The 27,936-nt window shown below is 39.1% G+C and overlaps 1 protein-coding gene across 3 annotated transcripts; it reads right to left on the bottom strand.

Moving 5' to 3' along the window:
• Positions 1–630: 630 nt before the first annotated feature.
• Positions 631–27,680, bottom strand: zer1 (zyg-11 related, cell cycle regulator). Of its 3 annotated transcripts, XM_008303539.1 has the most exons (17): positions 27,667–27,680; positions 24,246–24,327; positions 22,896–23,113; positions 22,609–22,759; positions 20,546–21,000; positions 18,912–19,085; positions 18,704–18,818; positions 15,689–15,835; positions 15,397–15,570; positions 13,399–13,614; positions 11,465–11,506; positions 11,063–11,182; positions 10,698–10,813; positions 10,012–10,200; positions 9,050–9,147; positions 8,567–8,669; positions 631–6,512 (listed from the first exon to the last, which is right to left on the bottom strand). In XM_008303539.1, exons 3-17 carry the CDS (start codon positions 23,060–23,062, stop codon positions 6,425–6,427), a joined length of 2,355 nt encoding a protein of 784 aa, XP_008301761.1. In that variant the 5' UTR covers positions 23,063–23,113; positions 24,246–24,327; positions 27,667–27,680; the 3' UTR covers positions 631–6,424. The 3 variants fall into 3 exon arrangements, with proteins under 3 accessions (XP_008301761.1, XP_008301762.1, XP_008301760.1); XM_008303540.1 differs by lacking the exon at positions 27,667–27,680 and having other exon boundaries at positions 24,199–24,346; XM_008303538.1 differs by lacking the exon at positions 27,667–27,680 and having other exon boundaries at positions 24,246–24,346.
• Between the last annotated feature and the right edge of the window lie 256 nt (positions 27,681–27,936).

The following is a 27,936-nucleotide window of genomic DNA, read 5'->3' as shown; positions in this document are numbered from 1 at the left end:
AGTTTACATACACTGTATTAAAAGACATAAAACTTTTTTTTCTCACTGTCTGCCATTACATCAGACTTTCCTATTTTATGTCAGTTAGGATTACAAAAATTATTTCTATTTACTAAATGCCAGAATAATGAGAGATTTTTTTTAGAGATTATTTTTGTTACATTCTTCAAAGTCAGAAGTTTACATACAGTGAGATTACTATGCCTTCAAACGATTTGGGAAAGCCCACATGATGATATAAATATGTCTTTTTAATCAGTGTATGTAAACTTCTGGTTTCAGCTGTATGTACTGTGTATGTTAAGTCTTTATTGACATGTATGTCACCTTTCAGAATTATCCATTTAAACTATGTACAATTTCAAACAGCGTACTATGTAAATGTACATCTTTTTCAGTGTAGGTATAGTTCACTCTTGTATACAGATGCTGCAGCTCACAAGTGTGTGTGAGACCCTGTGTAAAAGTTTAATGTATGTACAAATGCAGCACAACAGACACGCGAGATGTTAGTCCAAGTCTCCCATGGAAATGTCCTCTCTGTGCTTGGTGATGTGTTTTTATCCCACAAGTTCACTAATTATTCATAGCCTGTAGTTAAAAAAATAAAAACAAACACACAAGATTCCATTTTTTTTAACCACTCCATCTTTATTGCTTACTCATATTTTTACACTAATGTCCTGGAACTATAAAGATCAAGAAAAAGTGGAACTCCCTACTGTTTGGATCCAATGTTCTTCACTCCATTTTGGATTAAACTTATCAGCTGTTACAAAAGAAATCAATAACAGAGTGTCGACAGACTCGAGAAATATTGTAAAATTAAAATTTGAAAGTTTGCGACACAGCAGTTCTCCTTTAACAGTATTTCACTTGAACTTTTTTTTTTTTTTTCTATTTTCAGTACATACATTTTCATAAATAATTAGGAACAGTCAACCCCAAAGACTAATGTTTTCTTCTCAGCTTTACACACAATATCTTCCTGGAAAGCACAAACTGAAACAACCAATGATTTCAAATTAGACAGAACAGGTGATTGAAAATGTCCAGCGGATCATCTACGTTCTCTAAAGAGGATCTTGAATCAAGCACTGTGCAATTCTTAAGAAGTTAAAAACTCACAACAGATGTAGTTTTGATCATATGCAAAATCCTGGTAAATTCTCCTCTTCATGTTATGTCCACACATTTGAATTCCAGACAGAGAAATTGAACAAATGTCTAATAAAGCTTGTCATCTCACACCACTGCCTACAACTGGTGGCAACGTTTATTTCCATAATGACCGTGAAAAGCAACAGAAACAGACCTGTACCAATCAGATCCCATAAATCACACAAAGAAAAACTGTACACGAGAACCAGGAAATCAAGTCAGTGAGTAAAACCAACACAACTGATATGAAGTAGCTTACAAACAAGAGTTAGGCATCACTCGTCGACTTACTTACGTAGGACACACAGTGTGCCAAAGCAGATCCTGAACCAGCTCAAGCTCCACACACTGTGGTGCCACATAGCAGAAACCGTTGTGCAATATGTCCGACCTGGTTCATCTAAACCAACACACTTTACAGAGAGGAAGAAAACAGTATGGCTGCTGATGTCTATTCCTTCACTGGCCTGATGTGTAAGGTCCTAGGAATCCCTGCATCATGTGGGTGAAAAGCTTTGTGCTCCAACCCACCATCCAAATCCTGTTATTAAAATAAGCACTGTGTTCACCACAGCAGGTAAAGGCAGATGTTAAACCCTGCAACTGTTAATTCAACCACATTCAGGTTATTTATTCATGTCAAACTAAATCACATTGCTAACAGTTCAATGTTCTGACAATAAACCAAAGTGAGAACATACCACTGACTTATTTAAACACAGACCTAAAGAAACTGGGCTCCGGTATTTACAGAGAGAAAATTAAATTTGTAGCATTTAAATGTGATCATCATTAATTGGGCTTATTTTATCCTCTGGTTTGCTAAATTGTACACAGAATATATTTGAAACTTGGACTATTAGACAAAATGTTAACATATCACCTTGGTTTCAGGGAATTTCTGGCACACTAAACCATCATCTAAATGAAAGAATCATAGACTGTATATAAAGATGGACGACACAACAACATCTCCTCGTACTGTACAAATATGAAGTCAAAATATTGTAGAAATCAGCACTCCCATTTTGCACTGGTGACCCCATTTGCATATTTAGTAGAGTAGTGACAGGGAGGCGGGACGTGGTATTGAGAGTCCACCTCCTTCATCCATTCATCCAATGTCTTTTTCCTGTCCGTGCTTGGGTCACGGTGGCAGGGCATCCTAAAAGTCCCTGTCTCAGCAATGTTCTCCAGTTCCTTCTGGGGGATCCTGAGACGTCCCAAGCCAGATGAGATCATCCTTCCAGCGAGTTGTGGGTCTAATCCAGGTTCCTCCCCTGGTTGGTCGTTGGCCAGGCAGGAGGCAGGACCTCGATACAACATCAGTCACTACAGCACAGACTACTGTTTCCATTTCCAAGATATTTAGGTTTCATTTCTGGAAAGCTGCCATGTCATCCATCTTTAAATACAGTCTATCGAAATATATAACATTATATAAATTAAGAATGAAAATAATCATTAGTTTCAGCCCTACTGAACACACTAAAATATTCAATCTGTCATTTACATCAGAGGAATTTAGCTCCATTTTCAATTCTAAATGTCTACAAATTTTACGACAGCCTTTGTCCATGGTTTACCGTTTTTCTGCCCACTAATACTTTAAGATGATGAAACTTAAATTAAAGACCAACCTTAATTCATTCATTATAGTAAGAATCTATTCATGATGTATGACTGTTGAGTTTAAACTCTTGTAAAGTCTGTGGTCATCAGAGAATAATTCCAGTTTATTTCAACCCAGTGGATGAGTGTGCAGGTTAAATATGTTAGCCAGCAAGTTGTCCCGGACGCAGATCCCCGATGCACTCAGCTAAATGTCTGTTCCAGACATATAATTTCTGTTTACTTTTAAACTGAAAACAAATGTTCATGTAAAAATGTTTGGAAAGTGGCATAGAATTCGCTATTTTTGCCCCAATTTACACCGTTTTGTGCGACTCCTTGTTTCTCTGAATCTCTACATCAGAAGTGGAGAGTGCAAAGTTACTATGATCTATAGAGACATAATGGACACATCTGGAGATATGCCATGTCAAAATAAACTGGAAGGATAAAAAGGCAACTCTGATCACTGCATATAGCAACATTCCCAAATCTGCTGGTCATACCTTTTTGGTACACCAAATGATAATCAGTGGAAATCAAATCAAATGTCTTTCTCATACATTTCAACTAAACTAAAATGAGAAAAATAGTTTGTTACTAAAACATCTAAATAAGGTAGTAAAAACAGTAAAATGCTGTGTATTTCCATGTCTTAGGAAGTGTTCTACTCTCTAAGGAAAAGCAACCATTCTCCATCCAGACTGCAGACTGCTACTGTTGAGATCTACAGTACAATGATAAGTTCTGAATGTGAGACGCTGCCTTTAATAACCATGGATACACTTACTGAAGTGGGACACTGATTGGGAATGCTGTTAATAAAGGAACTCCTTCAGTGATTTTTCTTTTTTTAAATGCCAGTGAAGGAACATGTTGGAGTCATCTTAAAGGTACCCTGTGGAGTTTGTAACCACGACTAGTGCCATGGAGTAATGCTGTAAATATTGGGTCTCTGTTCAGTTTATAACTTGAGCTCACATACAAGAGCGCTAGGCATAGCATTAGATATTTGCACAGATAGTTTTAGACTAATACACTTCGTAAGAGTTCAAATTTTTATATGGAAATGAATTCAACAAGTTTGTTAGGCCTTAAGAGGTACATATGACATGTTTTGGTGAGAAACGTGATGAAAGTCCACAGGGTAGCTTTAAGGACACAACAGCATACAGGGTGAATAAATCAGCCTTTGGTTTTTCTTTAAGGTGAAGGTGGGAGCTGTGATAACTCAAAAAGAAAAGTATCCTGTTCAGTGGAGGTGTGCATAAAACTTGATTCTTGTATATTCAAAGTCAAACCACTGAAAGAGTCTGTCTTCCCTCCCTTATTTCTGGGGGCGAGATATTACTTCATGAACAGATCATCTCAGTTTCAATGTTAAAACAAACATGTGAACGCACCCTTTAATTCTTCTCCCATTAGCCTCTCAAAAGAAAAGTGTTTGATTTGAATGAAGCAGTTACTTTAGCAGCAAGTTGACCAACCCAGTAAACATACTGGGCCATAAGGTGGTAATGGATAATTGTTTTTTTTTTTTTCAACCTTGCCCCTTTGATTATCTGGAATCACACTTGACCACTGGAAGCACTGTTAAGCTTCAGGGCAAAAGACAACACCTTCTTGTTAAATCGCCTAAAAGGTGAGAGCCACCCATAATCCAACTGTCCCAAACAAACCACTATGTAGAAACTGAGCAGAAACTACAGACCACAAAATGATGTGCGCATCTAAGCAAAGTCTGTGGACACCTGAAGGGAGAACTTCATCCGCTTTCTGTTGGCCTGATATCCAGGTTTTGAAGAGTACCTCTGCATATGTAAAGAAAAAAAGTTGTATAAACCCTTTAGTGTCTGCATGGGAGCTGAGTAAAGTCGATACATGTCCTCAATACATACTCTCTCAGGAGTGTCAGTGGGGGCTGAACGCAAGCATGTAAAGTAAAGAAATCTGTCTGCCACATGTTTCATCCTTTTTTTAAACTGTCCATCCTGGCTCTGAAAATGTTCGAGAAATACAACACCTTTGAAGGTGATACCTATATGTACAGCTGAACAGGTCATTTAAACAACAGAAGTAGGGCTGAACAATTAATCAATTTCAAATCAAAATTTAAAACAATGCAATTAGTACATCATATAGGCTGTAATTTAGGACACATGTTATGCAGCATGACTGAGCCAGGGATCAAACTGCTGCTTTTGTATTAGTGGTTTTACAAATTCAGGCTATCCTCCTTGTGTCACACTTTTGATGGCATCTCATTGTTGTAATGCTCCATCATATGGTTTCAATCTGTTACATAGTGAATAATAAACTGAAGCAGGACTTGTCAATTTAAATACTCTGCTCAAACGGTTCCACTCTAAACACAAGCATGTCTTAATTGCCATTTTTCTGACAAATATCATCATTTGCTTGTGTGTTTATGCATTCAACTTCTGCCTTAGTTGCCGTCACTGTTCTGGTTGTAGTCTTTCTACCAAATGATGAGCCTGGCTTTGCTTCCAGGTTTCTCAGGTCCATCTCAGATGACAGGTCTGTGTCACAGATGGCACTCCACTTCATCCAAATGTGTTTGATGTGGTCGCTGACCTCACCTCTGTGCAGGTCAATGAAGTTGCTCCACAACAAACTTTGACTTTATAGGACTCGCTTTCATACTTTTGGCCACAAAGTGTTTTTGCATTGGGTGATTTCACCGCCCTCTTCATAAAAGCTCATCTCTGCTTCCAGTAAGAAGAATCAGCAGGTCCCAGATAATTATAAACAGAAGCAAGGTTGAACTCCATCTAACTGACCCTCTAAAGGAGAGTCTCCAGGATTGCTGGTCTACACTTGAATGATTGGGTGTTCTGTATATAGTTTTTTAGCACTGACGATACATCAGTGAAACCTAAACAAATTTAAATACAGGTAAAGTCATGAGTGTTTACAGTTATAATATAAAACATACAGTAAAAGAGGATGAGACACACAGAGAATATTTACATATATAACAAAGAAGTCCACCATCGTGCCATATGATCTGGGAAGACTTCCCTCCTGTCAACATCAGTGTGATGCTTCTCTGCAGCCTACACACGTAATGGCTAATATTCACTGTACATGTGTCCACAGCTCCGTGGCCTCCACAAGCATGAACGGGTGTGAGAGAGCAGAGTGAGAGCTGAGACCTCTGATGGTGGTGCAGGACACTGCGTAGCCTGTCGCCTTTTGTTCAATGTTACACAGTTAACAGTAGTGAGCTGGGGAGGGCTTTTGTTTCCCTCCACTGAGAACCAAGCATCTACTCACTGTTTTGTTCTGTTGCTAAATCTTTGACACATACACACACACACGCACACACACCGAGAGATAACAGTCACACTGCCCTACATCACCATCCCAAATGAAGAGATGCTTAAGTGCAGCAAAAGTAAGCACCCTCACAACAAAACACCATGCACCACGTTTTAACTCCTATGTGTCATATATTAAGGTTTTGTCCAAACTGCTGTGAAGAGGATCAGAGACACAGTTCTGCTCTACAAAATAAGAAGAACGATAAGAATAACAATAATGCACACAATTGAACCTTGTGGTGATGACTGTAGGAGGTGCCTTAGGTTGGTTTGCTCGATGTTTGCTGGAAATAATGGCTCCTGTGGTGTCAACCTCTTTGTCCATAGTTTACCTCCTGTCCATGATTTGTTTCCATGGGGTCTTCTTTGAAGGTTTCACACTGTTCCATTACTTTCCTGAAAAATGGCAACATTTACAGGTAAGGTTTTGTCAAAGAGCTTCTTGAACAATAAATAACATTTCTGTACCACAGTTGTTTCATTGCCAAAAATTTTGGATGTTAAGGTGCAAAAGCCATTTACAATAACACACTCTAACTAATATCAAGCAAACTGAACCAGACTACTAACAACAATACAAGATGTGTCTGCAGGCGAACAATAAACAGAGCAGCAGAGATTGTATTTCCAACTCAGACTCAGGGTGGATGGGGTGGAACAGAGGATTGTGTTTTTATTCTGCCAGGCTGTATTAGGGAGCATTATCAGGTATGGGATGTCAGCACAGTATGTTACTGCATGATATATTTTTTCTGCATTATATAGTGTTTCAGCACTAACATTGTGCATATAGTCACAAAGCAGGAAGTGTGATGTGAAGCAAAGCAAATTAATTTAAACATATGCTCCAATTTTTTTCTGCTTAATACAAAAATCATCAGCAGCTGCACAGTGGAGAGAGTGGAGAACATCAAGTTCCTCAGAGTGTAGATCTTGCAGGACCTGAGCTGGCATAGGAACACCGCAGTGATCAAATGGTCCCAGCAGAGACTGCATTTCCTGAGAAAGCTGAAACAAGCCTCTCTCCCTGCCAGCATCCTCAGGACTTTTTACAGAGGTGTGGTAGAGAGCGTTCTGACATACTGCATCTCAACATGGTACTCCAGCAGCAGTATGTCTGACAGAAAAGCCTTGCAGATGATCGTTAGAGGAGCTGAGAGGGTCATTGGAGTTTCCCTCTCCTCTGTCCAAGAACTTTTCCAGAGCCGCTGCGGGAGCAGGACGCTGAACATTGTCAGGGACTCCTCACACCCTCGCCATAAGAACCTCCAGAATGAGCAACAGCTTCATTCCAGAAGCTGTCAGAATGTTGAACTGCTGATTCAGATATGCAAACACATGTTTATTTAAATTTCTATAAGTTATTGGCTCCTGAAGAAACGCTCTTTCATCTCGCCTGTACTACTGTGTATGTACAGCGAAATGACAATAAACTTGATTTGATTTGAAAAAGAAAACTTCCCCTTTTCATAACAGATCTACAAGTGAAGTCTGTCTGCTAGAGCATCAATTACTTTCTTCGTTCTTGGTGACACAGATTTTTTCTTTAAAATGTAGTTTTTAAAACACAGAGTTTGTTGACATACAGCGTTGATATGCATATACGCTATATATATGCACAGCAAAATCAGTGAGAAACAGAACAGAAACAATGAAATGGAAGATTTAATTGCACAAAGCTGTACAGCTGCACAATTATGCTGATGCATAACTGAATCTTGTTCTTATCACTTTTTACCGCTGGCTGTGTAATATGTGCAATATGTATAATATAATGTTCAATGTGTGAAATTTAAAGTTTGCTAGAGAGGTAGCTTATGTGTGCAACACTTTAGTCCAAGGCAAATCTGTACAGTGACAATAAAATCATATCATATCACGAATTTGTGCAGCAGAAGAGTGAAGAATAAGTGTTGTGTGTCAAAAAACCGACTCTTCTACTGTTAGCTCAGTATGTTGGCAGAAATGCTGGCACAACAATAAACTAAAATAGTGGCTGCATATTTATGGATTATTGTTGTCAGTCACCTGAATTTGATTTACCTACATGCCCAGCTGGATGTAGGTTGACCTGTCAATCCATATGGCTCTGTTCTTTGTAAACCAATAGTATGAACATAAAACAGTCCAGAACTAAAAGGAAACAATGTTTTTTTTCCTTGTTCATATACATAAATGAACAGCACAACAGGTGTGAAAGTTTTTTAATCAGTTTGTAAGTTTGTATGTATTGAGACCACTGCAGCAGCAATAGATGACAGCTAGCTTGGCCTTAAGACTTCTTATCTCCCTTTTTAATAAATGCAACCACAAGTATCTGAAACCAGTAAAAAAAAAAATAAAATTTTTATCACCTGTAGAATGTATTGTGGAAAACAGAAGCTTTCCAGAACTAACCGGTTTGAAAAGCACATCAAGATACAGCGTGTACACAGAGCTGTCAGTCGTACCTGGCCATGTCCTTAGTCTCCGGCTGTGAGCTTTCCAGCTCCAGAACTTTCTCCAGAAGACTTATTCCTCCTTCCTTTATCAACAGAGGACAATACTTGCTTGCTGCAGATAAAAAAAAAATGCAAATGGAAAGATTGTGAGAATTATCCCTGTATATTACTGGACACAACATAGTTTAGGCACAACAGTGAAGAAAGTGTGTTTAACTGAATTAAAGCACAATCTGGTGAAGAGTAAAAGGAAAAAAAAAGGTAATATTACAACACAGCAGAAAAGTAAGCAATATTGTTAATAAGCCAAACTGCATCTTGAAAATCTATTAAGTGCATAATTATGTACCAGTATATCTATTAGCTGTAACACGTGTAACATAAACTACCTGCAACTGACACACAGGTCACTAGTACTGGTACTGACTCATAGGAGTACTGTGGTGGACACACTAAATGTGGTTCCTGTATGGAAACCCTCTGGATACTCACGGTAAACTGACACCAGGTTGTAGAGAGCCCATGTGGCCCAGTGCTGACTGACAGGGGAGATGCTTTGGGGAAGCAGTCGCAGGATCGGCTCAAATGACCTGGGAGACAAAACTCAATTTTAAAATGCACAAAGAGGAAAAGTCACTGACAGCTGTGTCGTACAGCTAGATCACAACCCAACCCTGTGTGAGTTTCCAGCATTGAAATATATTTTGTTCTACTTTAATTTTGCATTAACATGAACTTGCTGAATAAAAAGTAACTGCTGGATAACAAGATACATAGCAGCAGTTTGTGCCTCTTGCGTTTCTCTGTTTGAATCACAGAGCTAAGCACCTTTTTTTTTTTTTTTTTTCAAAATAATTTGCCAAAAAACAATACCAAGCAACGCTATTCTTGTCTGTTTTTCGGCTCCATGATAAACATATTTTTCAAATATATGAATACATTTTGTGTGAAGATTGAAGATAATACAACACCCTTTTGGTATTTATTTTTCAGAAAGACACATTATTGGCTGTAACTCAGATGTAATGATAACAAATTAGAGGCATAACCTGGGGCTAGGTCAACATCTATTGCTTCAAGAAGTAAAAAAAACAAAAAAACAAAAAAAACAAATATATGTAATTATAAGTCTAAAATTATGAATAAAAAAGTAATCGTTACTGTTATAGAGAAGTAACAGAATTTTTACTGATCATTGGTGCTAACAATTGAAACTCCTAAGAGAATATTGACTGTGAAGTTAGACTTAGATGAAGTAATTCCCTATGCCAGTCAAAATATGATATCTCTGTGTAAGGATACAATAACTGTAAAGATATAATTTAGTAACTAAAGACACCAACAGGTTTTTTTTCATTTTAAACCCATTCAAATATATGCCATGATATTTATATTTACACATACATACAAATGCTGCTGTGGTATCATAAAGAACACAGCAAACAGGAAATCACCTGTAGTTGATGTTGCGACGTGAGCTGACATCCCAGCTCTGGATGGCATCCCACATTTTGTCCATTACTGTGTCTCTTCGTGGTTCCTCCATCGACCAAACCTCCGGGCCGTCGAACATGATGTGAGAAAGCACGCCGCATGCGTTGTATGACACCTCAATCCCATCTGCCTTACTATCCAGCAGGTTACTGCAATAAACAGCGGGGGTGAACAGATTTAAACATCATGTATCTGACATGGGTAGATGGCAACATTTACCTAACTCCTGATTTTAATACTTGTCAGGATGATGAGCCTTGTGAACCTCTTCCTATTTAGTTTCATGTTGCCAAACACAAAAAATAGAGATTTGATACTTGTGGCTACCAAGGTGAAGTAATAACAATAGGAAAAGGACAAGTAGGAGAACTGTTTTGGTCGCTAGATAATATTTTTGAATTTGATAAGATCCCTTCATCAACAAATTTAGTGATAACGTGTTCTCCACTTTTAAAACACCAGTAAAACCACACTGCTTTGGCACGGCGACATATCAGTGTTGCTTTAAAATGAGGGTCGTTTCAGGTGAATAAATCGGTCTCTAGTAACTGGTTCAGGAAAATCAATCCCCACAGAAATCACTTAGAGAGGAGGCAATGTCAGACTGAAAAACAGTTCTACTCTCCATTGGTTTCAGTTGTCTAACCTGAATACAGTGATGAACTGTGGGGTGAGCAGCTGTGGCCTCAGAGCTTTGACTTCAGCAACATTTCCCAAAAGACCCAACATGTTGCGGTGAAGCTCCTGCTTGTCTGGAAACTCCTGAGTAAGACCACATAAAGAGAGCAGAGTTATCTTTCTACACAGTGGAAATATTAAGAAATCACTCCCCTATTGTTTCAAAGGTGTGATATTCAATTTGGTATACACTACAACAGTTTATACTGACATGTGTCTATAATCACATTCCAAATACTAAAGCATGGTTTTGAATGTGATACACACTGCAGTATGGAACAGATGGTTTCAGGTAAGACACAAGAGGCGCAGTATGGCTGAGTGTGCATTCACCTGAAGACACTCCAGAAAGAGACTCATGCCCCGACAGTTGAGGAACATCTGACAGTTGTCAGGTGTCTCATCAGTAATGTTCCACAGAGCGCTCCATGAAAACTCCATCACCTGGTCACACTGGGTTGAAACAAACACGTACATTTTTGTAAAGAAGCAAACATTTGAAGAGGCAGACAAACAACAATAAGAATTGAAAATTGAATAATAATTCAACTGAATAAGGATTATAGTGCAACCAAACAATGATCATCTTATTTTTCTTAGTTAACTCAGGGCTGTTGTCTGCTAAAAAAAAAAAAAAAAGGCTGCCTAATAATCAACAGTACTGCTGCACAAGACACATGTCTAAAATAAAGTAATACATTTTCAAAATAGAAAAAGGAAAAAACTAACACTCACCATTCTGTCTTGTAGCTTCTTCTGAATTAAATTCAGCATTGTCTAAGAATGAGACAAAAGAAAAAACAAATTAAACAAAAGAATAATCAGCACCTGACAACAGTGTGACAGTGATTTCATACAGACAGTAACACTACAGCAAGATAACATAAGGGCTAACTTGCTACAAATTCAAACCATGAGTCCAGTTTGAAGCCTTACAACCTAGCGAGACACTGTGCTTCAGTTTGTATGAGTTATTGTCCTGAACGGTATTCCCACTGGCATGTGTGCTTGCAGACTTGAGTTGCCAGCACAGTGCGCTGCCAGAATACAAGGCCACAATGCACTAAGAAGGAGAGGCAGTTATAGACAACAAAAACATATTTTGACTCTTTCCCCCCCATGCAACATTCACAAAGTTGCTGATCGTGCTGACTCAAGCCCCTTTGCTATCTGCAATGGGGTGCTACTCTTGGTCCATTACTATTACCTTTATCCTAACTAATCAGTACTTTAACTCCATTTTGAAAATGATGCAATCTTGCATTGCCCTCGTTCCACTCCACCCCCTGGCTCTGACTCATCTTCAGTCTCCCTTTGATGCTTTCTCGATATCACTTCTTGATATTAGACTTGTTTTAAATGCAGAATACACCACAAGCATGGTATTCACTACATTTACCTGTATATCCAACTACTCTACCAATACAACTGTACAGAAATAAAAATGATTATGAAACTGACGAGTCAGCAGACTTTCATTTTAAGGTCCCATATGGTGAAAATGTTTCATATTTTGTTTTGTATGTTTTATAAACTTGGAAAGATAGCTGCCCAGATTTATAGGCCAGTAAGAATTTTATCCCTTTTAAACAGAGAAACTGGTTAACCAAAAGACATCTAGCTAAAAAATTGCATAATCCTGCCCCTATACCCGCTGTGCTTCCAAAGGCCAATCAGAAGGAACAGCTGCCTCACAGATCACCAGGTTTATTTATTTGCTGCTTCCGCTAACTCTAAAATGTCTCTGCCACAAGGAAATTGTGCCAAATATTCTGTTGCTGGCTACAACAAAGAACATAGTAGCCCATCATCTGAGGTATTGATGACCCAGTGGACTGTTTTTATTTTAGATGGCATTTTCATTACAATAATAGGAAAATTCTCAGAGTCAGCACGTTGTGGAGCTAATGTGGCAAACATTATCATTACAATCAATTGTCTATGTACAGGTCAGAGCTTTGTCCGAACTGTAAAGCTGAGGGACATTCAGAGACGGTTGAAATTTTAAAGGAATTTTAAATCAAAACCAAAGACGGGGTAGATCACTGTATTTTCTTGTTGCTTGTCATCCTTAATTCAGCCAATGTTTTCACCTCTTTGTTTCTCTCCTGGTCACTGTGTCTAATGTATTTTTATAGCCGTCAAATTCCCAATAAAGTTGTTGACATATTTTTCTGTTTGAACTGTTTGAATAAGTATAAAATAGTGACTAAAACGCAGACAATTATGACTACATGTTTACCTGTGATCACTTCAGAGGCATTTTCAATCTGCTGGTCTGCACCAATAAATACTCTCAAACATATGTTAAAAATAGCGGTTGTGCTGTGTTTGGCATTATTGTTTTCAAGTGAAGGATCAATCACAGAGACTGTTAGAAGAAACAGAATGTCCTGGTCCTATAAACTCATTTAAGTCAGGCTTCTTCATGAATGGAGGTGTGGACAGCAACAGGGTGATACAGTCATTATGAAATGAACCAAGGCTGCAGTATTTGAGCTGAAAATTTTAAAAAAAAACCCATTCTGTGGACATGAGAGACTTTCATTAATTAGCTAATGCCAAAAGAATGTAACTCATAACTTTTTTTTCACTACAGGACTTCAGACAACCGTTTTTGTGGACAGGAATATGAGAAGGTTAAACAGTAACACTCGTGTTAATGTTACCTTGACAAATCCCATCTTTCCCACAGCTTCCTTGTGATGGTTGTCCACCTGGCAGACCAAAGCATTACAAAGGTGAACAGCGATTCTCTGGATGGATTCATCCTGCCGGGCCGGCTCAAGGATTTTCAGCAGCAGCTGGTTGACTCGACTGTACTGGAACTCCAGCTCCTCTGGAATACTGAAGTTACACAGAGTCAAGCAGCAGTTCCTCTGGACCTGGTGCGGGAAAGGGGCAGGGAACACAGAGACACCAATCATGATAAATCAATACCAAAAAGATGAATCAGTTTCATTTTGTGTCTTGCGTATGTTTTTCTACAAACCCCTTCTGTCACTTCATAGAAGAAGCTAAAGCTAAGCTTCTTAAACATTTACATTAAGTAGCCATACAGTGATTCTGCCTTCACAAAACAATAAAATAATGTTTATCAAAATTATGCTTTAAATAAAATGTTTTCTGGACAAAAATGAAGTAATACAAAGTACAGATATGGGTATGCATTCAGCATTTTGAACTGAACCAAGGAGGTACTGAAGTTGGTTTGACTGAATTACTGTTAATATGCATGTACACTGTGAGAATTTCATTATAGCCAAAAACATAATGCAGATGTTGATACTGGAAAATCATTTGGTTTTCTTAACAACTGCATGAGTATAGAATAGTTGTGATAAATGTTCCCTCTTAAGCAATCTAACTAGTGTCTGAGCAGCCATCAAATCACAGTTTTAATCTCATACGGTCCGACAAATGTTGCCACAAACATTAACATTTGTTGAAAATGGAAATGCAACTGGTTTTGTTAAAGCAAAGTAACACATGCAAATGTCGAAATCAGGGATCACCTGACAATCGGAGCACATATTCATTGAGTTTTCTCAATAAACAAACGTGTGCTCAAATGTGGTTGTCTCTCTTTCTGTAGTGACTTCGTGGTCTCAGGCAATGTTCTGGGGTCTGTTTCACAAAGCAGGTTTAGTGAAAACTGTCTGTTAACCCTGAAATGAAGGAAACTCTGAGTTTTCCGTTTCACAAAGGGAGGTAACTCAAACCAGAGGAAGAGGGGTAACTCTAGCCTGTTTAACAGAGAGAGGTAACTTAAGACTTTGGTCAGTTACCATAGTAACAGACTCTATGAACCTAACCTGGTCGGGACCAGGTTTTTCTCAGTGAACCTCAAGTTTCTCTCTGTCTCCGCCCTCTTTCAACCACACACACCATTTGATTTCCTCATTCATTCATTCAGTCAGCAAGCGGGTTTTGGCGTAGCCTAGTTCTACCATCTGTCAAAAATCATTTTTTAAAAATCAGTCAGTAGGCTACATTAGAAGTCCATTAGGCACAGTAGGTGGAGACTTTTTCCACTAACATGGCATGTCCTTTTGTTCACGATCCCGTGGATGAAGGTGCAGCATTACTGCGCAGAGAATTAAATATTTGTCTGGAGATGGTTATCAGACCTCGCATAGATGTTCTAGCGTTTCAGACAGTTGTCTTGTTGAGCGGTACCATTTCTTTGTAAAAACGTGTTCAAACTCGCCATATGAGCGCATTAACATTTCCAGTTCTAGTGGGTGAAAAACGCAGCCCTCCGCTTATTTTTTTTAATTGCTTTTTAAAGCAATAAATAATTTATATTTTTCCATAAATGTTCTGATTTACTGTTTTACAAAGGAACAGAAAAAATAGTACAACACATTATATTTTCTTGATTAAGATGATAGTTATTTACTTGCATCCCTGAACAGAAACATTTTCAGAAACACAAGTTTGGTGAAAAGTGATCGAAGACAAGAATACATTGCTTGGCTTGTTGGGATGAAAGTTTTGTTCTTTTTTAACTTCTCGATGGATAAGCTTGAATAAGAGCATGGTTGTGTGCAAATTGTGCGAGTTTTAAGACAGAAAAATCTTCAAATGTTGACTATAATAGCTATAATTGCATTTTGCAATAATCTGTGAATGTAGTAGACATATAAAAGACAGAGTACACTTACAGTGACCTCCTGGTACTGCTCCATTCCATTTAGTACCACTTGAATGACCTCTCGGCGCAACCGCACACTCTGGTCACTGCGGTACTCTGTGTTGGTCAGGTAGAACAGAGCAGCGCTGCCCGTCACCTGGATGCTCTTATCATACTTATGGCACTTTAGTGCTGCTATGACAAGCTGAAACAAGGACAGAAAGTTTACAAGACATGAATGACAAAAGCATGCAGAATCATAGCAAAAGATGTGACAGAAGGTCTCTGGCATCACTCCTTCAAAGAACAACCCAGCTTCCTACTTGCAAAGCCCGGAGCAGTTGGCTACAGTGTTGTATCCTGGCGATGTCAAACAGCTGATTGATGGCTCTGTGGGCCAGCTCAGGACGAAACTCTGTGTAAGCCTCGATGGCATTCAGAACCTGGTCTTCATTTTTTGATCCAGTCACCTGAAAATCCATCCAGCAAGACACAGATTTAACTTAGGGCTGTACATTACCTATTTTGCTTACAGTGGTAGTATGAGAGCGGTTTACAGTTTTGTAGAACAGGCAACAGGAAACATCTATGACCATCTTTAAAAACAACCACAAGTGGTGCATTTCATCTTAAACATCAATGTTGCATACAGGGCACTCGAAATGCAGAACCTAATAAGAAATGTTTGACAATAAAAGGCACATTGCAGGGACATAACACTGTCTGCCATACAAAACATCAAGTCATTCTTTTTCCAAGTCCACTCAGTTTTGTCTATATATCTTAATATCACATAGGTCTTTCCAAGCAACATCCATACACTACATTTAAATTAGCAAGTCAAATCTGTAAGTGTGTGGGCAGACATAACTTAATAAAAGAACTTCTTTTCATTATTGATGATAACCTCACGAGATCAAGGCAGCTGCAGAATTTGGCTAAAATCTGCATATTGGATTCCTACCTGATCTAACAGCTGATTGGTTAAGATGGCTCACCTGTATGACCTTTAATAGAAACTTTGTATTTGACTTGAATCGGAGAGATTTGGATTTTGTTCGTCTGATTTTGAAGGTTTATCAGTCGGTCAGAAGTATCAGTCAGAGGCTGAATCTGTTTATATTACAGATCATAAACTGCATAACAGAAAAATGTCTGGTCATCTGATGTGACGATTCTTAAAATATTTCAGCCCTGACAGTCTAAATGTCTCACAGATCAGAAGTAAAAGGCCTTTTCTAGCATTTCTTGCTGCTCTATTTGACTGTTAATTTATGTTTTCGATTGTTTATGCTGTTTTGTAGGTCTGCTCAGCTAATTTATATACAAATTTACAAACTGACATGATGCTAATTCACGCAATAAATTGTGTAGAATTTGGGCTGAACAGAAATCACCTGGTAGATTAATCGTAGCAACTGGACTTGCTTGAGTTCCTTGACGACATTTCACCTCTCATCCAAGAGACTTCATCAGTTCTGACTGACTAGTTGGGAGTTCCAGATACTTATATCCTTAAGGGGTTCGAGCCCCTTTGTGGCACTAACGACTCACATAACGAAGGGGAGGAGCAACTACTCCCAATTGAAATCGAAACTCAGGTGTTAATGGCTCCTTAAGGATATAAGTATCTGGAACTCCCAACTAGTCAGTCAGAACTGATGAAGCCTCTTGGATGAGAGGTGGAACGTCTTCAAGGAACTCAAGCAAGTCCAGTTGCTACAATTAATCTACCAGAATAAACATGACCTGGATGACAGAATCTTCACAAACAGAAATCACCTATTACCTGTATAATAGGCTACTCTGTCATAATTAGAACATTTAGAAACAGCATACAAATCACTCATGTCTGATTATGTTTTATTAAATCAGAATCAGATCTAACAGTATGTGAGTGTTTCTGTTACTTCATGTACAGACGACAGGTTGCTGGAAACTGTCCTACTTTACTGCCTACTTTTAACTCTACCCCCTGCTGTGGCTGCTCTCTCCTCCGCTTTCAAAGTGAGACGCATTAAATCTCAAATGAGCCTGTTATCAAGTCACTCTTGAAGCAACAGAAATAAAGCTGCTATTTCACATCTAACGTTAGCCGAGGGAAATCCTTTTCTACTCAGCCAGATATCTTTAATTTTTTCTTTGCATTTTGCCCTAATTATATTCAGCAACATTTTGTCTTTCCTTTCTTCCTTGCAGCCTGGTGGTGGTTTGGTTGAGCTATTGAAAATACCATTTCATTTTCCTTTGTTGTCTAGCTGGCTTGACGAGCTGAGGAAAGCAACCTCATCATCAATCATAGCATTGTTTCTTAGAACTGTATACTGTATGTATATTGGATGTATACAAGTGTCTCTGCAAAACTATATTGCATGGGACCTACAATTTATTCATCACAGACTGCTTTTTTTGTGGCATGTGTGACATATACAGCACGTTCCACTGTTCAGCCCTGTAACCCACGGGTGTCCAATCCTGGTCCTCGAGAGTCCAGCATGTTTTAGATGTTTCCCTCTTCCAACACACCTGATTCAAATGATCGGGATCATTATCAGGCTTCTGCAGAGCTTGATGATGAGCTGCTGTAACCCCTTAAAACACAAGCTGTTTATAAGCATGACTGAGAGGTGTTCATTCTTTTTAATCTATTCCTCTTTAAACACTGGCTGCTTCAAGGAGATGAGATAAACAGTCCTTATTTAGTGACGGACACCTTGTTAAATGTTATGACAGATCCCCAGAATCAGGTGTTGTCTTAGGTTATATCTAAGCATTTTGTGAAACCTCACTAGCATAATGACTGCAGAGGCAGCTGAGTGACTCGCGACCTGGTTCACCTGCAGGCGGACCAGGATGGGACGAACTAGGGCTAAGCTGGCCTTACATGACTGAGACTTCGAAATTAAAAAGTGGTGGTCCCTGTCACCAATAAATCAATGCATAGGAAAAGCTACAATGGATTTTGGATGTGTGGTTCTGTTTGATGAATCTAAAAAATAAATAAATAAAACGGTCAACAAATACACTAATATTTATACCTTATTCAGCTGCTGCAAAAGAGCCACTGACACGTTTAGTGACAAAACAAGGAAAGAATGCGCATGTTTTTGGAGAGGTAAAAAATAAAACACAGAGGACACTATATTTTCCCCCTAATTCACACCTGTGACATTGATGGTGCTGGTTCTAGACTTACAAATTGAAAAATCTTAATGGGGGAGAACGACAGCATCAAAAGTAGAAGGCAACAAGTCACATGTAATCAATCCAACTTGGGTTTCATTAGGTGTGAAAGAAAATTATCATGTATAAACCTAGGCATAAAAAATAATCAGTACCTTATAAGCAGGGATGTGTGTCACATTACAGAGAGTGGTGTCATACAAGCCGAGAAACTGCATGGGCCTCTTTAGCTCCTGGAAAGGATAGATGCTGCTCTTACATGGTTCAGTGCTGAAGGGGGAGAAACATATGGCTTGTTAGGAACGTCATCATTCATCTGAGGGTAAATGAATATAGGTTCATTTCACACTCTTGGTTAACCACCTTGGACGCCCCATAGCTTCTTCAAAATGCGGAACTGTGCAGTTGTCCAGCATAACGTGACCTGAAATGTCCAGTGACACCAAATTGACCAGACGCTGTACGATGGCCGTCAGGATTTTCCTCGTCATCTTAAACTTTGAAGTCCGCCTGCTCTCCCGCGAGATGTCAAGATGCCTAAAGAAGCAGTGATTTGTTTTTATGAATACATTTCCTCTCAAATCATTAGTGGGCATGTAACGGGGATTACAAACATAGGACTTAAACATACATGGGAATTAGCTTAGTCAGTTAAAAATGTTAAAAATATTGATATTGTCTTTACAGTAGGAACAAGTCTTCTATTGGAACAGATGTTAAAAAATTGTAAACCCATTCTTTAATCCACTACGATCAGTAAAACATGGAAAAGCAGTGGCTAAACAGGCTTTACAAACATCCTCTTAAGGGCAACCCATACCTGCAAAATGTTTCTACCCATTAGTCATTTGCTTGTTGATAACATAAACAGATGAAATTACCTATGACATTACCTATGGCCTCCCTATCTGTACACCAGTGCTGCGAGCTTTTACCAGCCTGCAATTCCTGGTAAAAGCTACTCAGCACATGAACAGCTGTGGAAGATTCTGCACACACACTTTAATCCATCTCTTGTTGTACCTGAGTGTTACTATAATTTTAAAGAACTGGAAGACAGATATGTACACATAAAGACCCTTAATTCATATAGAAAAGAACTATTGTGATATTTTACATTTATCAGCATCCTGGTTAGCAGCTTTATATGCTGAGTGATTAATCACATACTTTTTTTTTAAAACTAGATACAGCACAAAACCAAAGTCTGCAGCTACTTTTATTTATTTTTTAATCTCAATGTCAATCCCACTATGTTGCTCTAAAGATAATCAAATGATTGCTTGCAATTTAAATTACTCAACCTCTTTTATGGTGCTTACAGTCAGAAGAGGTGACACTTTGCACCAATCAGTAAATGTAATGTTTGGATGGAGTTTTCTACCGCCAGCAGTAGGGGCATGTTGTTCCTGTAAAATGTGAATGAAATATGTGCAGTAATCTGTCCTTTATTGTGTGTATGTGAAGCCGGTACCTTTAGATGGCAATACATAAGAACTGACATACCAGGATGTGTTGAAAGCATAATGACAGCTATTACGTAAATGTGGAGGCATGACTGAGTGTCCACACAGTGGCCTTCTTCTATTTAGTTACAGTGTCCTTTTTCAGTTATTTCCAATGAAGAGGGAGTGTATGCTGTTGTTGAAAATCTCAGACAATTTCAGAAAAGTGGTGGTGTCCTCCCTTTTGCTACTTCTCTTGCCAATCGTGAGTCGAACTCATTACCATGGTCACCAAGAAAACAGTGGACACTGAGTATGTCTATTTTGAGCTGTATAATATGTTAGACAGAAATTACCACAGCTCCGAATGATGATATCCTGTCATACACCTGTCGTTGTTGTTGATTGTTGCCATAGAAACAAAGCCCTTGCACTTCATCCCAGCACTTTTTTGATAAAGTGCTGGGATGAGATGTTGCCCTACCCCTTGCCAGTACTTTTCTCACAGAGAAAAACCCTGAATTCACACACTCTGATCTCATCCCACCTTACCTGAGATTCACCAGCTCCACCACTGTACTGACCAACTCGTCTGACAGGTCCACATTGTAGAGAACAAGAGAAGCCAGTCTGTCTTTCCACTGGGTGAAAAAAGCTGTTCCAAGCAACTGTACATTAGACAGGTCTAGTGAAGTGAGTGACTTCAGGGGTTTGAGCAGGGTCTCCGCATCCATCTCATCAGGTAGTCCACCCAGGTTGAGCAACCTAAGGCGGTTAAAGCCCTGGAAATTAAAGTCCGTCTCTAACGCCTGCCTAGAAGCAGGGCTCTCATCTTCCTCATCCTCTGTGTCTTCATTACAGGCGAGCGGGGCGCCACCCTTCCTGTAGAAGATTTGGCTGCAGCCGAAGAGACAAAGAGAGACCAAGGTCTCGCGGAAGCAGGTCAGTGTTTTCAAGCTGCGGGATGACAGGCTGTTGCAGTAGGTGAGGTGGAGCTCAATGAGATCCTGGCACAACACACAAAATAAATTATTGCATTAGTGAACAAACTACTGAAATCAACTGCAGGGTTAGGTTTTCAGACAAGACTGCTACAGATCATTATCCATTTAATTTTAGATGATACAGTGATTTTGTACTATGCAATATATTATTAGAAAAGGATATTCGCTTTATTGTAATATCTATTGGTACATTAGTGTGCCAAAAGATGTGCTAGATTTTCAGGATATCATTGAGAACAAAGTTTGTACAGTAGAGTAACAAAAATAATGTAGCCTCGACATAGTGTTCGTCAAGGCCCTATTGTGCAACCGAGCACACTGAAAACTTGTAGTTTTGTCGAGGATTTGGATCATGCAGTAAGGCAGCCTTCTACACTGCTCAAAAAAATAAAGGGAACACCTAAACAACACAATGTAACTCCAAGTCAGTCACACTTCTGTGAAATCAACCTGTCCAGGTTGGAAGCAACACTTATTGTGATTCAATTTCACCTGCTGTTGTGCAAATGGAACAGACAACAAGTGGAAGTGCGAGGCAACTAGCAAGACAACCCCTATAAAGGAGTGGTTCTGCAGGTGGTGACCACAGACCATGTGTCTGTTCTCATGCTTTCTGACTGACGTTTGGTCACTTTTGCATTTTGTCAGTGCTCTCAGCCCTAGAGGTAGCATAATGTGGTGTCTACAACCCACAGAAGTTGCTCAGGTAGTGCAGCTCATCCAGGATGGCACATCAATGAGAGTTGTGGCAAGGAGGTTTGCTGAGTCTCTCAGCACAGTGTCCAGAGCATGGAGGAGATACCAGGAGACAGGCTAGTACAACAGGAGATGTGGAGGGGGCTATAAGAGGGCATCAACCCAGCAGCAGGACCACTACCACCTCCTTTGTGCAGGAGGACCAGGAGGAGCACTGCCAGAGCCCTGCAGAATGACCTCCAGCAGGCCACTAATATGCATGTTTCTGCTCAAACTGTCACTCCATGAGGGTGGTATGAAAGCCCGACGTCCACCAGTGGGGCTTGTGCTTACAGCCCAACACCGTGCAGGGAGATTGGCATTTGCCAGAGAACACCAAGGTTGGCAGATTCACCATTGGTGCCCTGTGCTCTTTACGGATGAGAGCAGGTTCACACTGAGCATATGTGACAGATGTCACATTCCACACATATTCCATTATGTGGTAATCACATAATATGTCCACCCTTAATGTGACGAATGAATTTTGTATCCGTTTTAGCATGTGTTGTATTACGCTACTGGATGACTCTGGAATCACTAAAGCATTTTTTGTCTATCTCTCCATCTGATAACATCTGATATTACAACCTGATTAAAACAATGATTTTGTTTTACCCTGTAGCACTTTGAGATTGCAAAAATATAAAGTGCATTATAAATAAAATGTATTATTATTATTGTTATAGCTCTAAAAATAAGATTAAGTTGTCAAAAGAAATAGTACTTTAAACGTAATGACAACAGGTATTTTCAAGTCTATATCTTCTATTTAAGATGTTCTGCACAGATACACTAGAAAAAAAGAAAAAGTTCAACTAAACATATCATCAGCTTACTCTGTAACATGAGTCTGACTAACTTGCAGCATCTTACCTGTTTTCTGATGGCCTCCAGATCTCTGTCACGCACAAAGTCTTCTCTCAGCTGTACCCTTGTCAGTCTGGTGCTTCGAGGGTCTGAGAATAGTTGGAAGAAACTCTCCTCTGGTTCAAAGTTACTATCTGTGTGGACCAACTCCATATATCTGTTTAACGACATGACATGAAAAGCTCCGTTCAGACATAGAATCTGTAACATTGTAAACAAACATTCGTGGTTGAGTGGGGGGTACTCCAACAGACTGAAAATTCATAAATCAATTAATGCATCCTGCTACGTACGTATTGACCAGCTTGTCGCAGATTTCACTAGGAAGGAAGATGTCCGAGCGGAGGCAGAGCTTGTTCCTGAATCCCTGGTAGCACATGGTCTTCCTGAGATTCTTCAGGCAGAAGACTGTAGCCAGAGTCATGAGGCTGTCGGGGTTGTCACCTGCTTTGGCTGCCATGTTAGCCTCTTCTTTTCTGGCTCAAATCAAAGATGGGGCAGTGCAGGGAACCTACGGAGGAGAACAGGCAACAAAGGTTCAGGAGTAATTTTGTTCACAATCGGCCACTTCTAATGGGAAAGACAAAAACATTTCCTTCGATAATCCAAGTTTTAAAAAATGTATAATTCCAATGTGAGGACTGAATGGTGCTGGTTATTAAAGTAATACATACAACTAAAATAGAGGGTGTTATGAAATAATAAATAAGTAATAAGAAGATAATACAATAGAATGATCTACTACAGTTTTCAACTAACCTTTGCATTGACTGATGCTTTTATGTAAAAATAAAATCAAATAAAAATTCCAATGTAAAATGTACTTGGCATTGGATCACGTTAGTAACAGATGCCATCATTTATTTAAAAAATGACAATCCAAAAATTAAATGTCACGTCAAAAACACTAACTGAACATTAAAGTGAATGTTTTCCTATAAACTCTTAATGCATTCCTTCTATGAAATAACGTAAAATCCATTTACCATTATCCTGTCAATCAATACTGCCATCAGAAGCTGAGAGCATGTTTACTTTCTCTGAGCACTTTCTTTGCAGGTACCAAACACCTTTGCCAACCAGTTAGCTGTCGTCCCTGTGGCTGTCGACTGCTAGCAACTAATCTTGACCACTTTGCAACAACTTGCTTCAACATTGACAACAAATGCATTGACCATATTAACATTCTACGTAATGACCACAGCTGATAGGCGGAAGCTCTAGATTTTAGTTGGTACTACTTGTTTGTTTGCTAACCACACATAGCAATAAAGTCTGAGTAAGACACAGCACCAAGTTAGCTAGCTGGCTAGCTAGCTACACTGAATGATTTACTTTAACAACATTAACGCTAGATAGCTGCTGTCAAACAGACAACAATTATCCGTGTACTCAGTCACAACAAGCCAAAAAACCAAAGACCGACACCTGCTATTATAGGCTAAGCCTTAAGTAGTCGATACGGTGTCACCAGTGCATTTTCACGTCTAAATTAGCTTGTGGCTAACGTTGACTTTCTCTGCTATGATGCTAGCCAACTTAGCAAGAGGGGCTAGCGCTAGCGAAGAGCAATGTGTGGAAATGCAGGTTACAAACATTAGTCAGTGGTTTCAGAGTGCACAGCTCCGCAGCTGCTGCTTTACCTTAGCTTTCGCCAAGGTTGTGTGTATTGATGACGGCGAGAAATGGATGTATTATCCCCCGTCTTCACTCATCTGATTTTCGCTTTCGTCCGATGTCAACAAACAGACTCCTCCTCCCCCTGCTGCTACTCCTCCTCCTCCTCCTCATTTTCTCTTCCCTTCTTCCTGTTCTTCCTCTTCCTCCTCTTCTACTCCCTCCCACTTCCACTTCCAATATTTAACTTTCATAGTGCACCGAAATGTTCTCTAATATCTCTCATTATTTTAGTAACCGATGCATTATTATTGTTTTTACAAGTAGTGGTGGTGTTATTATTAGTGGTGGTGGTAGTAGTTGTAGTAGTAGTAGTAGTAGTTGTTCTTATTAGTGGTAGTGGTAGTAGTTGTTGTTTTTGTCTCCTGCACCGGAAACGACTGCCATTGTATTACTATCTTTTTTTTAAAAAACAAAACAAACTTGTTTTTTGTCGTTTTTTTGTTTATTTTTTTGTGTTTTTCACGTTTTTGTGACACTGCTATAAAATAATATTCTTATTATTTTTATTGTTGCTTTAATTTTCATTGTTACGATCAGACCAACCCAATCGTATCATGTAGGGTAGGCTGTACTGTAAAAAAAAAAAAAATCAATTCAATTCAATTATGTACAGGGCTAACTACTAAAAGTTTACATTGAGTAAAATAATAGATTGAAACACAGATTGAAACAGATGATTGAAATAAAATAAAACGATGGCCGTAAAACCGCCGAATCTTCTGCAGAGCTTTCCTTACATTTTGTCTATCAGCACAGGAACATGTGCACAATTATGTGTCATTGAGCCAAACATGTTTTTTTTGAGGGTAAAAATGACAACATGCAAGCACACATGCCATCTCTCACTGCACTGCAATAAGAGCAGCATCAGACAGTCTTCTCCCACATAGTGTCATATGTATGCATATCCATCACTATGTGTTTTCAGGCAGCGTGGCATGCAGGAGCACTGCAGCTGTCAAGGGGGGGAAGCAAATGTCAGCCGGTGTGTATTTATGTCTGCACTATGCCAGCATAATCAGCCAGATCATCTGTAAAGAATGACTTACACAAGTGCCATTTAGAAAAGAGGCTGCATCAGTGCTTAGACTTGCAGTAATGAATTAGTGACAGAGAAACTGCATCTTGTCATCAAAAGAACAGATTAATGAAAGGCACAGAGCTTTATGTCAAGATGTGTTTTTTAAGAAGCCTATAACCTTTAACAACCTTGATGTGGAGCAGGCAACAAAAGAGAAAAATGTAGGGTAATGATCCTCACGCTGTGTATTTTGAGCTGTCGTACTGATTGGTTAAGAGCTGCCTCTGCTTGATCGCTGTGACAGTAGTCTCACTTTGCCAGCTGTAGTGCATAATGTAGTCAGACTGTGACTAACACTTGGTCCACTTAAAAACCTCTTGATGCCTTTAGTCATGGTTAAAGGTTTATTCTTCTACTTTTGGTTAATCGAGCTCAGTGTCTTGTTCCCACAAAATCTCATTTAGAGATGAAAAGGAAATTATAATAAACACATCCATGTTCAGGGTTGCAAGGTGGCTCAGTGGTTAGCACCATCGCCTCACAGCCAGGAGATCCATGGTTCGCGTCCCAGTTAGGACACCCAGGATCTTTCTGTGTGGAGTTAGCATGTTCTCCCCGTGCAGCGTGGGTTCTCTCTGGGTTCTCCTCCCAACAGTCCAAAAACATGTTGAGGTTAATTGGTGATTCTAAATTGTCTGTAGGTGTGACCCTGGTGAGGATTAAGTGGTGTATCGATAATGGATGGATGGATGGACATTCATGTTCCCAATGCCCACATGTAGCATACATCTAAACTTTGTATACGCCTGCTCAATATCATTTAAAAGTGAAATGATTACAAATATTATTTTCTTTGAGCCAAGTAATACTGTCAGTCACAGATCTGTGGCGAAATTTCAGGGGGCATACTTGGCCAACTTTTAGTTTTCACTTGCATGTGTTACATTTGCAACTTTTGTGTTTTGTGTGTTTTGAATTTTTTCAGTAAGAGAGATGGAGAAGATGTAAGATTTCTTTCCAAAGGTAAATCCAACCTTTTTGTGCAAAACCCATATCAGGAAAAAAGCATTAGTTTGAGTATTTTCATGTCTTCAATAATGTCCAGCCAGGATCTTCAATGTTCAGCTAAATGAAGGTCACCAGCATCAGAGGCAAACCAACGTGTACCAGTGGCAGTACTACACATTTGTACAGGAGTGTCACAGCTGAGACCGGTACTCACACTGGGGTGGCTCAATGTCTCATTATTATATTTTCAGCTTATTTTCACTGTGTGACACAAAGTCATTCTTTGGCCATTCAGTCTTATTATTTACATATGCCAGCAGGACTGTAGTGTAGAAACAGACTGATTTTGTTACACATTGTGCGATGAAATTAAAATGAATTCTATTCTAGGAATTCTTTTACGAGTCTGTAAAAAATTCACATAAAGCACAGCAAGATTGCTAATGTAGCCATCAGTTGTTAAACACCTGGAAAGGTTGGTAAAGTTCTGCTTCTTTACTTGTTCATAAAGTTCACAAGATAATTAAAATTTAATGGGTGTGTGGGTTCTCTCCAGGTTCTCCGGCTTCCTCCCACACAGTCCAAAAAACATGTTGAGGTTAATTGGTGATTCTAAATTGTCTGTAGGTGTGAATGTGAGTGTACTTGGTTGTCTGTCTCTAAGTGTAGCCCTGTGATAGACTGGAGACCTGTCCAGGCTGACTGGGATCGACTCCAGGCCCCCCATCCCCACGACCCTAGTGAGGATTAAGCAGTGTATAGATGATGGATGGATAAGAAAAGTTCATTCGAGACTCTAATGTCAAAAGTGTCCTAATTTTCTGTGCACACCCATCTAGATGAGATGCAACATTTAGTCCATCCAGCCTTTAGTTTCTTTTTTCTGGCTGCCGGTTCGTGGTTATTTTTTTGTTATTCTTCAGCAGTTTATACCACTTGTTTCCAAAATCTTCTCAGTAAGTTTAATTCCAAAAGTTTCAGCTAAATCAACAGCTGAAACTAAATTATTCACATTTTTTTAAACGATATGTTCAAACAAAATCTGTATCAACATTTTCTGGTTGGTCACAACTTCTTGGCTGTATGTGGTTGAATGGAGGTGGCTGTGGTGTTAAAATGCATCTGTATGAGAACAAGGGGCATGAACTAATAATAATTATAATAATAATAAACTTTATTTATATAGCACTTTTCAAAACAGGGTTACAAAGTGCTTTACAGATTAAATGAGAAGTGTAAGGAAAACAACAAATAAGGACAATAAAAGAAGTAAAAAGCAAAGAAATGGTGACGGTGAAACACAAAAAGCATGAAAGAGAATAAAAGAAAATAAAAATATATCAGAGGAATAAAACCCAGTAAAAGAAGACAGTTAAAAGACAATAAAGGAAGGAATAAAACAGTCAGAAGATAAAAAGTAAAATGGATCTGTAATAAAGTTCTTCCAGTAAAGTAGTAGTTACTGGACATAACTGCAGATCTATTTCAAAGTTCACTATTGGCTGTGCAGCTGGCCACACATTAGTCTGTGTCGACCTCTGGGTTCTGCTCCTGGTGCGTAGATCCAGATCATAGACAGTCTATGATCCAGACCCACTCCTTCCTAATCATTCATCATACGTCTT

The sequence above is a fragment of the Stegastes partitus genome, unplaced genomic scaffold (genome assembly GCF_000690725.1).
Source record: "Stegastes partitus isolate 25-593 unplaced genomic scaffold, Stegastes_partitus-1.0.2 Scaffold2028, whole genome shotgun sequence".
In the NCBI taxonomy this organism is placed as follows: Eukaryota; Metazoa; Chordata; class Actinopteri; family Pomacentridae; genus Stegastes; species Stegastes partitus.
Note: the sequence above shows the minus strand (reverse complement) of the source record. Positions and strands in the feature narration are given on the sequence as shown.